A 14,348-nucleotide genomic window follows, 5' to 3' on the forward strand; every position below is an offset into this window, starting at 1 on the left:
CAATGGACTGGGAACAGAGCTGGAGTAAGGATGGATGAGGATGATGCGTAGCTTGGATGGGTGGTGGAAAACCACTGTGGGAGGAGTGGGGAGAATATTTTTCAATTCAGTGCATGATGAGAGGTAGTCAACACCCTGGTATAGAATGTGATTCATTTGCTCCAATTCAGGGTGGTGCTGAGTCATGAGAGAAATGCTCCTTTGTGGGGGATAGTGGATATGAGGGGAGTGGTAGGTGAATGGAGAGACATGGCACAGGAGATCTGTTCCTGAATGAGGTTAGGAGGGTAATTGGGTCTGTGGTGACCTCAGTGAGACACTTGACGTATTTGGAGACTGGCTGCTCATCACTGCAGATGGGACAACCACAGGTGGCTAGACAGTGTGGAATAAACTTCATGGTGTGGAGTGGGTGACAGCTGTCAAAGAAAAATCACAGAAAGGATGAAATGGGAAAAGATGAAACACAAGTGAGTAGGGACCTTAATGAAAGGTGAAAATGAGCTAAATTAATGTGAAAATGCAGTGAGATCAAAGACAGACAGACAGATAAACAGATGATAATAGTAGGATGCAAGTCGGTGGGTGGAGTTGTCTGAAGAGAGGGCAGAAAGTGTAATTGCAGTAAATGGGATTAGTATGTGCATGCTTGAACAAGGAAATTTAAGGGGAAAGGGTTATGTGCAGGGTGCAATGAAGTGTGTATGGTACAGGAAGGTAACAGAAAAGCATGCGGAGATATGAAATGCTGAAGGTAGGTAATGACATAAATTCGAGATTCCGGGAATAATTCGATCAGTGAGAAGAATGTGGGGCATGAGACACTGCACCTACAATCCATATGGGCATGTAGTCATGTTTCGTGTGTGGATGAGATCATTGATAGAGGGTGGCTAGAAAATCAGAGCTTGTGTGGTTCTGAAGGTGACAAAAAAAAAACATAGGGAAGAAGAGTAGGATCTCCAGTCCTTCCTCCATCCTAGAACAGTTGCCCTGAGTCTACATCTCTCCTTATCCCCACCACTCCCCACACTCCTACTTTCAAGATGATTCCTAAAGCTCATATAACAAACCACCCAGGACACACCATTCTGGATGCTTGCTTCGTCCTTACAGATAGAATATCTGCTCTCGTGGACAGTACCTTCAGCCTATTATGCTGAATGTGGCCTCCTACATAAAAGACACCAATCATTTTCTCCACTTCCTGCTTCCTTACCATCTGGTGAACTGCTTATCACCGTGTATGTCACCTGTCTCTACATTAACATCTCCAATTCCCATTGTCTCGCAGCTATTGATCACTACTTTTTCCAATGCCTGACTGACTCCAAACCTACAACCCCCTTCCTGCTCACCATGGCCAACTACGTGTTCACTCATAATTACTTCTTCTTTGAAGACATCACCTGCGAATAAACTTATGGTGCAGCAATGGGCATCTTAGGAACTCTATCCATATCCCTCCAGAACCTCAACATGTTCGCCCTGTTCACTTTATTTGGTCCTCCTAACCCCAACAAACTTCGCTCCTCGATGTTGACATCCACTTCAAGGATTGCTACATCCGTATCTCTGTCCACATCAGACCTACCAACCACCAACAATACCTGCAATTGTACAACTGTTGACAATTCCACACCAAGAAGTATCTTCCTTCAGTCTAGGCACCACTGAAGCCTTCACAGACCAAAATCACCCTCCGAAACATGTCCACAAACAGGTCTGCTGTGTGCCTTGTCTCTCTTCCAGCCACTTACCCCACCCACCCGCCACATACCCACCATATGTCTCAAAATGGTTCATATGGCTCTGAGCACTATGGGACTTAACATCTAAGGTAATCAGTCCCTTAGAACTTAGAACTAGTTAAACTTAATTAATCTAAGGACATCACACACACCCATGTCTCCATGTCCGAGGCAGAATTCGAATCTGTGACCGTAGCGGTTGCGCGGTTCCAGACTGAAGTGGTTAGAACATTGTTGTTTTTTTAAAATGAGAAACTTCCTCCCCACTGTCCTCCCACCTGTCCCACAGTGGCATTCTGGTGATCTCCCAAATTACAAAATATTATTGTGTGTCCCTACTCCACCCCTGTTCCCAACCCTTGTGTCGTAGCTCATATTTCTTCAATAGACCTAGATGTAACACCTGTCCCATACATTTTCCCGCCACAACCTATTCCAGTGCTGTCACAGGGCCGGCCGCTGTGGCCGAGCGGTTCTAGGTGCTTCAGTTTGGAACTGCGCTGCTGCTGTGGTCGCAGGTTTGAATCGTGCTCGGGCATGGATGTGTGTGAAGTCGTTAGGTTTAAGTACATCTATGTCTAGGGGACTGATGACCTCAGATGTTAAGTCCCATAGTGCTCAGAGCCATTTGAACCGTATGCTGTCACAGGCATCTCCTACTCATTGGAAGTTAGGGCTACCTGGGAAAGCTGGCATGTGATCCACAAACTAATTTGCAACCACTGTGCTGCTTTATACCTGGACACGACAACTAACTAGCTGTCCGTATGCATGAATGGCCACTACCAAAATATGGCCATGAGACAGCTGAACCACCCAGATGCTGAACATGCCACTCAACACAATGTCCTTCAGTTAAATGATTGTTTCACAGCGTGTACCATATGGATTCTTCCTACAAACGTCAGATTTTCTGAATTGTTTATGTGGGTACGTCACCTACAACATATCCTTCATTCCCCTTAACCCCCTGTCTCGACATTCATTAGTCCTCTTCCTCCACATGTCTACCCATTCCCTGCTCCAACTCCAGTACTACACATGCCTTGTATCCCACCAACACATCTACACAGTCCTTTTCTTATCTCTATTATCTCCTCATCCTTTCCCTTCCCCCTTCCCAGTCCCTCCAAAACTCCAGCACAGCCTCCCCACACTGTAGCAAGCAGCTGTATCCTGTCTTCACCATGTTCCTGCATGCGCAAACAGATGGTCAGATGGTCCCCCCCCCCCCTCCGCTGCCCCCCCCCCCCCCTCCGTGCTATCCTTCCCCTAACCTGCCCCACACCTCTCACCTCTCACTTACCTCTACTCTACCATCCATGCCAGGTAGATTGACTTCATGTCAGATGCAGTTGCGGTCGAGGCACAAAAGTGCAGAAACAGTGGCTGCGAATTTGCACGCGCACGCACTCATGCTCATGTGTTTGCGTATTCATGCACTTGCGCTCGTGCGTTTGTGCTTGAGTGCACCCGCACGCACTCACGCTCGTGCGTTTGCGTATGCATGCACTTGCGCTCGTGCGTTTGTGCTTGAGTGCACCCGCACCTGTGTGTGTGTGTGTGTGTGTGTGTGTGTGTGTGTGTGTGTTACTACTACAGGAGGGAAACCTCTCCTGAAACTCTAAATATTTCAGCATTCTTTTTCATTGTGCTGTCGGCAACTCAACACGACCTTTATGCGGTGAGTAGCACTCTCTCTTCTCTGTTATTCCATCCTGGACTGAAGAAATTTTTAGAAATCGTTTGTGTGTGTTAGTTAATAAGGCGGGAAAATAATTCTTCTTCATCATAATGGTTGTGGTCCACAGTGCCATGTGCTTTGTGAAGTTTTTGATGGAGAAGACATACAACATTTTTCAACACAATAACTCATACAAGTCAGCCTGACTCCCTGCACACCATTGTGGGTTTTTGGCTCGTTGTTCCAGATGGTTCTGGTGAGCTTCAATGAAACTGAAAACTGGATCCTGCACAGACTTTTTCAGATATGGTAACAAGTCTATATTCTCCTCATATGAATGAGTCCTGTTCTGACACAATGATTGTGAGAATTGCTATTTTGTGTGATGAAACTAGTGATCTACAGTCATTAAAGTGACTGTCACCAAGCAGAGTCTTGAATGGGGAAAGGGCCATTGTGCAGCTCTGCTCTGAATGTTCATCCAGTGCAATTTCCTCTGAAGTGAAAAGAAGCAGCTTTGACTTCCTGTCACAATTTCTGCTGTATATTCCAGATTCTTGGCAGTGAGCTGGGTGAGCACAAGCTCATTATCTTGAAACAATATTATTTTCTTTTGTGTACATGCATGATGGGACAGTCTTATTGAAAATACCAGCCACTGTCATAAAACTGTGGTGGTGCACTTACAGAATCCAGTAATTCCTTATTGGGAAGACCTTTCCATTTCCAAAGGCAGTCAACACCTTTCCCTGCTGACACATTGACACCCTATGAATGAGATGGTCTCTATGTTGTACCAATAGCTCTGAGGATACTATGAACACTAGTCTACACTCCCAGTTAGTTGCTTCACCTCTCTGTTCCATGTCCTCCCATGATCTGTACAACGCACAGAAGTTTTTAAAAAAGTTATGTGTTCAAGTTTTTATCAGAAGTGTAGCACTAGATTGTAATTAGGGACATTATACTCAAACAATGGCCTCTTTTTCTTTTGCTTAAAAATTCCATTATTTTTCTGTGTTGCAATATGGAGATACATAAGGATTGCACCAGTGAAATTATAGACTCGGGGATGCATACTGAAATGTACAGTCACTCCCTTCTTATCAGAACAGTCAGAATGGATTGGAAAACACTCGCCCCTCCCTCCCCGCCCCTCTCTCTCTCTCTCTCTCTCTCTCTCTCTCTCTCTCTCTCTCTCTCTCTCTGCTCTTCCTATCACCGATTGTGTGTATCTCTAAATCTAAGCCTCTTGCTATCTTATATTTAAAAATATTTAATTTTTTTTTAAATTGTCCATAGGTAAATACATGATCAAGCTACATATCAATGGAGTCCCTCGTAAAATCATTATTGATGATAACCTTCCTCTGGGAAAAAGAGGAGAACTGCTGTGCTCATATTCAACAAACAAAAATGAGTTATGGATTTCATTGCTGGAAAAAGCCTACATGAAAGTTATGGGCGGATATGACTTCCCAGGATCAAACAGTGTGAGTAACAGTGTATTTGAATTTATAATTGTTGTAGTTATAAATGACAGATACTATAAAGCCTGAAAATAAATAGATATAAATTGAGTTCAAACATGTTAACATAGACAAAATGGGTCTAAGTGCCAAAATAAAATATAGAATCGATGCAAATGGAGTTTCAGACAGTTGAATACATATATTCTGAGCTTTCAGTGCCAACATTACATAATGTATTAGAGAAAAAAATTAATTAATAGAAAGTAAAAAAAAAATATATGATGTCCATTTACAGTGTTTTATAATTCAACTTAGAGTATTTGTAGTGAATCCTGCACTCTTGGTAGAACTCTGAAAGTTGCACCCTCCCCCTCACCCCTCACCCCTTTCATCTTTCTGCATTTTTTATGCACATCTGGCAGGTTTTATGATTTTGTGAGAAGGTTTAATAAAAATGAAGCACAGTGAAACCGATACAAGAAGTTCACAGATTAAACTTTTAGCCCAGTGACCAGCAAAGAAACCTAACCATTTTAGAGTTTAACTGAGCGAGGTGCCACAGTGGTTAGCACATTAGTCTCACATTCGGGAGGATCACTGTTCAAGCCCACTTCTGGCCATCCAGATTTAGAATTTTTGTGATTTCTGTAAATCATTTCAGGCAAATGCCGAGATGGTTCTTTTGAAAGAGCATGGCTGACTTCCTTCCCCAGCCTTACCTAATCTGACAGGACTGCTGACCTTGCTGTTTGTTCCCCTCTGTCAAATCAATGAATCGACCAACCTTTCATAGTTTCAGTCACCCTAGACTAACAACAAAATACCTAATACATAAGTAAGGCCTACTTCCAGTGCCACTGAGACTTGCTGCGACCACCGGAATGTGTATTTGGGTGTCTTGTGTGGTTGCATTATGAATGTATCTACTGTTACTAGAGTATGAGCAAGAGGCTGAAAACTAGTATGATTACTATATCTCTTATGGGTTTCTATGCACCATGAATTGGAATGCAGGAGGTGAGTGTTTTCCTTTCCCTTATTCCACATATTTTTCCATTCAGGGATTTCTGTTGTTGTTAATCATTTAACTAAGATATTTAAGCAAAGAAAATCCCAAACAGAGCAATGCAACTCTTAAAGAGAATGTGAAAGTTTCAAGCAAATGGTAATATGAAAGTTATGCAATAATCATGCTGAATCAAGAGGAAATGATTAGCTAATGCCAAACACCCAAAACAAGTGATTTCCTCTGTTTGAATCTCCAAACACTGCTCTGCAAAACTCAGAAATGAAGTAGATAAAGTAACATAAGATATTGACTGAAAGTGCAAGGGCATGTTGCCAGAGGTGTCCCTTCATGCACAGAAAGTTGGATGTCACATGGCCTAAGGTCAGTATGACTATAGCCCCAAATGGACCTGTCCCCACAACACAAGGCCGTTTAAGGAATGGAAAAGACAGTCTGTTTCAACCAGTGAGCAATGTAGTGCACTGTAGTGGTATCCTCCATTACAACATGACCAGGAGACAACATTCAGATGACTTCATATGGGAAACAATCATTGGTAAACTGGATGGAGAACAAAGTCTGGTGAGTGTAACCCAAGAGTTTGATATAGTTCACAGCATAGTTTCATATGGATAGGGAACATTCCAAACCACAGACACTGCTGTCCACAGGAGAGGACGTGGTCATCCACAGTTAACTACAGCAGTAGATGACCACTACTTTTGCGTAGCAGACAAGAAAAGACCCACTTCCAACAGCAGTTGCAGCTGCAACCACGATTAACAGGACTGCAAAGTGTACAATCTCATGTTCCACAGCGGCATGCCGACTGCTGGAGATGGTCTCTTTGCTGAATAACAAGTATGTTATGTTCTGTTGATACCAGCACATCAGCAACATCATTAGCTATGGTGCCAAGAGCATAGCAGTTGGAACAAGGAGGAATCTATTCACTTGCTGTTTTTGGACGGGAGCAGATCCAGTCTGAATAGTAATTCTGGATGTACCCTCATATGGAAAGATGTGGGAACATGTAATCACACAGGAGCATTGTCGAACATAATCGTTTTGGTAGTTCAGGCATTATGGTGTGGGGAGGCATAATGTTGCATGGCATACTGATCTTCAAATGTTTGGACACTTAATACTCATTGGTCAACTAGTCACTATGCTCCTTCCCCATGTGCATCTTTTAAGTGGTGCATTTTCCCTTGACTTCATTTTTGTGGATGAAAATGTAAAACTGTATTGAACAGCACAGATGGAGGTGCTCTTGGAATGAAAGGATATTCAGCGAATGGACTTAAATTCTATTGAGCACATGTGGGATGTGTTGGGGAGACTTAATGCAGTCAGCATGTTCACATACACCAATGACCATCCAGCAGTTGTCTGCCATGCTGGTGGAGGAATGGAATGCTCTATCACAATAACTCCTTACCAATTTTGCGTCCAGAAAATAATAGCTTGTTGCAGAGCATACATTACTGTCTGTGGTGGTAACACACCCTATTTAGAACCTTGTCACACTGTTTTTAATGTCTATGGGACCATCATAAATCATGGTGACGTCAGTGTAATTGTTTTCTTTGAATAAATGTGTCAATTCTGTTTATCTCAATATGTATTTATTTCATTTACCTTCTGAGCTATACTGTAACAGTTCTTCCCATGTATGGTCCAAGTTTCATTGAGCTATGTTACTTGGCAGTGAAACATCATGCGTAAGTTGCCTTCGTCCTTAAGTTTTGCACATCGGTGTATCATGGAAAGCAAAGTTCACAATCAAGATTAAACTATGGTACCCACCTTCCCTCTCCCCCATCCTTTACAGGTGTGTACATGCCCACGTGCCCACACACACACACACACACACACACACACACACACACACACACACACACACACACACACAAACTGATTGGATAAGTCACTCAATATTTATGGGAAGGCAGAGTCATACATATTGGACCATGCCTAGTAAAGCATTGTTGTGTTCAAATTAACCTTCAGGGAGAAAACAATGATACCTTTTTGACACACTGTTTTTGTGCCCTCTGTCATGTGAGCATTAGACTGGACATAGGAACATACAGTACTGAGTATCCTTCCAGCCTCTGTGCCAGGGTCAGTCTTGCCACTCAAGTGAAAGCATCTCTTCAAAAACAACTTTCTGTTACCATTGAACTGTAGAATAGTAGCACCACAATGTACCTGAAGCTATAAATTCATATGAATTTTCTAGAGGAAGCAAATATGACTAGTGAAACAGGGCTTCAACGAGAACCCTTCTTGGGCTGCTATGAAGCTTTGGCTTATTTTGTGATAGTTATATATGTCTAAAAATTAAGTTTATCAGCAATGTTTCCATTGTTTAAAAATTAAGTTTGTGTCAGTATTGTAGGTTCAAAATTACTTCAAACAATTAGTCCAAGCAGAAAGATCTTGTAAACTGTTCTGTTGTTTTCCCTCACTGTTTTTCCAACACGGACTCACCCAAGTGTTTTCTCAGTGTGTTTTGCAGAACTGTAGGTGTCCTCGAAGTTCTCAAAGAATGAGTTTTATTTAGCTCTTATTTTCCCTTAGTGCATACAAGCAGTTCGCCAAACATAGCCACAAATAAGAGGGTTGTCTGTAAAATAAGGTTCCCAAGCTCAGCCTTGGCTTGGCAGCTATATGTGATGGTTCTCCCCCTTGCTTCGCCCACCAGGTGAGAGCTGCGCTCGGTGATCCATTTCCTGTCTGGAAAAAACATTGCGCTGGCAGAAATCCATTCCCAGCTGTGCAAAATCTGTGGAGACGAGTGTATGAGCATACAGCATGTGCACAAATGGTGCAGAGTGCTCAAGAACAGACAAACTGACATCCATGATGAGGAGCGTTCCAGACGGCTATCTGTTTCTGATGAAACAATTGCAAAAGTGGGCAGTGGTGCTCTCAGGTTGAAGAGTGATGGTTTTTGAGCTCTCCGAAATGATCCCTGTTGTCAGAAAAACCACTGTTGACAAGATTTTGATGAAGCAAATAGGGTATGCTAAGGTTTGCGCAAGGTGGGTGCCAAGAATGTTGACTGAAGACCACAAACATTAATGCGTTGAAGCGGCCCAAGAACTTCTTCAAGATCACATAACTATGACGAGGAATACCTTGACTCCATCGTCACTGGAGACGAGACTTGGGTGCACTACTGCACACTCCAAACCAAAGAACAGTCCAAACAATGGAAGCACCTAGAGTCGCCGAGTGAAAATTCAAACAAATGCAAAGTGTTGGCAAAGTAATGGCAACAGTGTTTTGGACCAGGAAGGGGGTACTGTTGTGAGAGTTCTTCCCCACTGGTACACCAATCAATGCTGCCGGGTACTGCGAGACGCTACAAAAATTGCGCTGTGCAATTCAAAACAAGAGGAGGGGTATGCTGCCCAAGGAGGGTGCATTTGCATCAGGATAACGCTCGACCACACACTGCTAAAGCCACCAATGAGCTCATTGCAAAATTTGGATGGGGTATTTTCAAACACCCACCCTACAGCCTGGACTTAGCCCCAAGTGACAACCATATCTTCTCTGACATGAAGAAACATCTGGGTGGAACACATTTTGGTAACAGAGAAGAGCTGGAAGAAGCAGTTCTCAGGTACCTGCGCGGCTTGGCGGCAGATTTTTTGACTCTGGCTTTCAAAAGCTCATTCACTGGATGCAAAAATGTATTGACCTCAGTGGCAACTATGTAGAAAAATAGGTTAAAGTCTGAACTTTCCAAAAATGTAAGCATTCGTGGAATAAACATGTTTTACACTGTGAAAAAAAAAGGGGAACCTTATTTTATGGACACCCCTTGTAAACTGATGCAAATAATTTAAGACATAAATTCCAACCTATGTAAGCAGTAGAGGGAAGAGTTAATGTGCTTGGTGCCAGGATATCTGAAGACAGTCTGTGACTAAGCATCTCCACTATATAGTGAGTAGCAACTATCCTTTTCATAATATTGTTACGTTCCATCCTGGAGTTTCCATTGTTAGAAAATGTAATGTAGTACACAAAAACATCTCACAGCATGTTATAGAAGGGAAACATAACTCTTTATCCATTTCCATGTTCTCTGTTGCCTTTGAAGAGAACTTCTCTTGCAAAGACGAAATACTGGTAGAATCAGCAGTGTCCTACTCACATTGTACTGTTTTGTAGCATCCTTTGTTTTATCTGTAGAAATAGGAGAAAATTGAGCTTATTAGGCACCTTATGCTTTAGTTCAAGTGAAAATGTGGTAAGTGTGGCACAAAATTTTGTTCTAGCATAAGAGGTATTCTGTAATTTAACATTTAATTTTTTAAACTAACGTGATGGTTGCACAGGATCAACCAGCCACATATACCGGCATTGTTATTTTAAACGTGAGTTTCAGTTCCTCTTTTAAATATACATTTAATAGTAAGAGTGTTGAGAGTCAGTGGGATTTGTGTTTTGCTATTAATATAAAAGTGCAAATGAAATGTTTTACTGATTGAAACTAGCTGACAGATCAAAACAGTTTGCTCGACTGAGACTCCCACCCACTGACAGGTCTTTCATGAGCATGCTGTATTGACTGAACTCCCCAAGCATGACTGACAACCCACTCCACAGCTTCAGTTCTACCAGTACCTCTCCTCATTTTCAGAGTTTCGGATAATAGTTTTTAGTGGTACATTTAGCACATCTTAGGTACATTAACGGCACTCATTTCATTTTGTATGTCATTAGGCAGTGATGACTGGGCTTTTAGCATCTGATCCAAAATCACCAACAAAATCTTTTAAAAAGTTTCATTTGCATATTACATTTGTAAAAATGAGAGAATTTCTTGCAACCACATTGTGATATTCTGTTTCAGAATATAGATTTACATGCACTGACTGGCTGGATACCTGAACGTGTGGCTATCAGGCCTGGTGAACCTGATTTCAACAGTGATGCTCTATTTGATAAATTGTTAACTCGCATGTCAAAGGGTGATGTACTTGTTACTGTGGCAACTGGAGAGTTGTCAGATGCAGAGGCAGATCGCACTGGACTTGTTCCCACTCACGCTTATGCGGTACTTGACACCAAGAAAGTGAAGGTAACTTAAAGAAGAAGCAATGAAAATTTAATAGGTTGTAAAATGGAGGATAATGCACAGCACTCTTTAGAGGAATGGATGTAAAATACTCACCTGCAAATAAAAAATAGAAAATTGGAGTTTCCATTGTTAGAAAATTGGAAGGATATTTATAGGATACAATAATTATAAAAGTTCAGCTGTTTTCTTTCTTGCCATGGACAGTGATGCCTACTCTCCAAAGCTACAAATGCAATGTGAATTTCATTTGTATATGATGTTACAGTACTTCTATGCTGTTTTCTTACTTTACTTTAGATCTGTTGTGTGTTTTGTTTAGTGGAAATGTAGAGTAACAGATGCACCAGATTCAGTATTGCTGCCAAAAACAGATGTGCCCAACTTAAATAAGATACCAGTAAAACTAAGTTTTATTTGTATTTAAGTGGCGTTCAAATGCTGTAGCATTTTGTACTTCCATATTAGTACCTGCTCTGCGTTCTTTACTCAAGTTGTGTTTTTCTTAGCCAGGTTTTTGAGCTGCTTTCAAAGTTATGATAAAAAAGAATCTCCTCAGGGGATACTGCCTTTGTGCAATTGAGGTGGTCTACAAGCTCTGTATTTGGAGGACTCTGCTATTGGTAGCTTAGATACCAGAAGGGTCATCCAAGCCAGATAGGCCAAAGGTAAAGAGCCAGACAAAGTGTGCCCCACAATGACCTGTTGGTCCCTTTCTTCCATATTAAGCCTCTCCTTACTATGTCATTTTCCTGTCATCTCCAGTTATAAGCCAGCGTACCCGAGTGAATAAACTCTTAAAAGAAATCAAGCAGGTTGGAAGGCTGCAAAGTGGCAATTCCATATCCAACTATACTTGCATTACTTTGTAAGGTAACCAGGTGAATTTTCCTAATTACTACTAGTACTCGAAACAACCTCAATCTAGGTCAGACTTGCTGATGATGACCCGATCATGAGAAAGGTTAAGAATAAAAGGATTGCTAATACAATTAAGGTAGCAGCATGGAATGGCAGAGGATTAGTAAACAAAGAAGAGTTCGCAGTAATTATAAATAAAACCAAGCCAGATATGACTTCCATAACAGAAGAAAAGTAGAAGCTATGAGGTGGCAAGTATGTAAGAGAATATTTGATGTTCTGTAGGGAACAGGAAAACAGGAAAGAGAGCAAGCAAAATAATTGTCATTTACATACATAAGAGATGGTAAAAGAGAATTATGGGGTATAGTTATATCAGTGAAAGATTTATAGTTTTAACTGTCAAAGAAGACACACACAACTTGACTGTCATTGTAATTCATACATCTGAGGAGGGAGGAAAAGGAGTTTAGATTTCTGTGACCAACTGCGATCAGTTTTCGACAATTATAATTACAAACATCAAATAGTATTGATGAGGGATTACATGCAAGGATAGGAATAAAGCTATCTCAAAACCGTAGGAATGATGGGAGAAAATATCATAAATAAAAGTAGAATAGTGCTTAGACTAATCATGTTAACAAACTAAAATAGCCAATACTTTTGCATGCCAAAAAGATTTCTATGTGGTACGCTTTCAGCTCAAACATTTAAGTCTCTTATTGACTACATTATTATAAACAAAAAACTGGAAGGCAAAGTAAGGGACGTAAGAATGTTCAGCGGATATGACACAGGTTCTGGCCCCTCTTTGGTGATATCTGAAATAGATACAGCAACTACAGTTAATAAAGATAATGGAGAACCCTTATGAAACAAGAAAAATATGAGAAGGAAGAAAGGGTTAAAAATGTTGACACCAAAATTAAAGTTACAAGAAAAAACAAAATGCATATCTTAAGCATCTCAAACAGCCAACAGAGGAAAATCTTTAAATTTACAAACAAGAGAGAAATGCAACAAATCAAGCAGTGGAATGAGCTCATCAAGAACCTTGGGATAGGATTGCAAGCCTAATAGAAGACAGTATTCTCGGAAGGCAAATGATAACTTATAAATCAACAAAACAGAAAAAGAAGTTGCTTGTAAAATAACACTTAACGACCAAAATGGATACCACATCCCAAGATCTTGGGGTATGATTCAACATGCTCCACAGAGAATAAAGAGGATGAAATTAAAATACAGTGAGTAGATGGTATGAGTGAACTAAGAGAAGCCCTCAGTTCCACACTGAATAGAAAAGCTGCTGGTTTGGATAGTGTAAACATTGACCTGCTGAAATACAGAGACATGCTACTACACAAGGGACTACTACATTAATTTAATATGTACTGGCAGAATAGAGATTTTCCAGAAGCATGGTCACAAGCAAAGATGATACCATTGTTTTAAAAAGGAGTCCACAATGATTGCAAGAACAGTCAGCTTGGAGGCGGGGGTTGGGGGGGGGGGGGGGGGACCACATAAAAAGTATGTGCAGGAATAGTAAAGAAGATGTTAAAGTTTCTGGTTGAGATTTAAAAACAAATAGGATTTTATATGGGCGGGTCTACAACAGATGCACTATTTATAATTAAGCAAATAATAAAAAAAGAGAGTATAATTAGGTAAACCATTAGCATTTACTGATTTTATAAAGGCATTTGATAATGTTTACAGAGGGAAACTCTGGAGGTTTATGAGGAAACGAGGATATCCACAACACCTAATAAACGTTTTAAAGAGTTCGTTCAAACACACAACTGTAATGGTACTCTAACACAGCCTATAATTACAAACAAGGGAATTAGACAGTGTGTAGCATTGCATCCTCATTTTTAACAGTTATTTATATGATGCAATCTGGAAATGAAAGGACGCTTTAAATGGGAGAATAGATTAACAAAAATTCCTGCTTGAATTGCATTTTATATGTAGGTGACACCACATTGCTGGCAGGGAATGAAGATGATCTACAAAGGGAAATACAGCTACCAGGTAATATATGTGAAGAGTATAATTTGACAATTTCAGAAAAGAAGACAAAATTAATGGCTTTTAAAGGAAAACACACAAATTTTGTAAGACAATGGCAGTTCCAGTACTTGTTTATGGAATTGAGTTGTGGATTATAAATAAATGCCAAGGAAGTTGCATACAAGCAACAGAGGTGAAATTTCTGAGAGTAGAAAAATGTGTAAAAGAGCTGACAGATTTTGAAATTCACAAGTTAGGGAAGAACTAAATATATTTAATACCCTTAGTAATATACAGGGAAATAAGATAGCCTAGAATGAACATATGAAAAGGATGAGTGGAGAAAGGTTACCTCTCCACATAAGACCCAATACTTGTAGACCTTGTTTTTCACAGTAAACTCTTTATCTCATTTAGTTGCATTAACCCAGAAATAAATGCTTAGAGT

The 14,348-nt window shown here is 40.7% G+C and overlaps 1 protein-coding gene across 1 annotated transcript in view; it reads left to right on the plus strand.

Moving 5' to 3' along the window:
• Positions 1–14,348, plus strand: part of LOC126354318 (calpain-7-like) — an 89,125-nt gene that overhangs the window by 46,093 nt on the left and 28,684 nt on the right. Inside the window, exons 6-7 of the mRNA XM_050003874.1 lie at positions 4,738–4,928; positions 10,793–11,020. Of these exons, the coding sequence (XP_049859831.1) occupies positions 4,738–4,928; positions 10,793–11,020 (419 nt within the window). The remainder of the gene's footprint in view (positions 1–4,737; positions 4,929–10,792; positions 11,021–14,348) is intronic.

The sequence above is a fragment of the Schistocerca gregaria genome, chromosome 3 (assembly GCF_023897955.1).
Source record: "Schistocerca gregaria isolate iqSchGreg1 chromosome 3, iqSchGreg1.2, whole genome shotgun sequence".
Classification (NCBI taxonomy): Eukaryota; Metazoa; Arthropoda; class Insecta; order Orthoptera; family Acrididae; genus Schistocerca; species Schistocerca gregaria.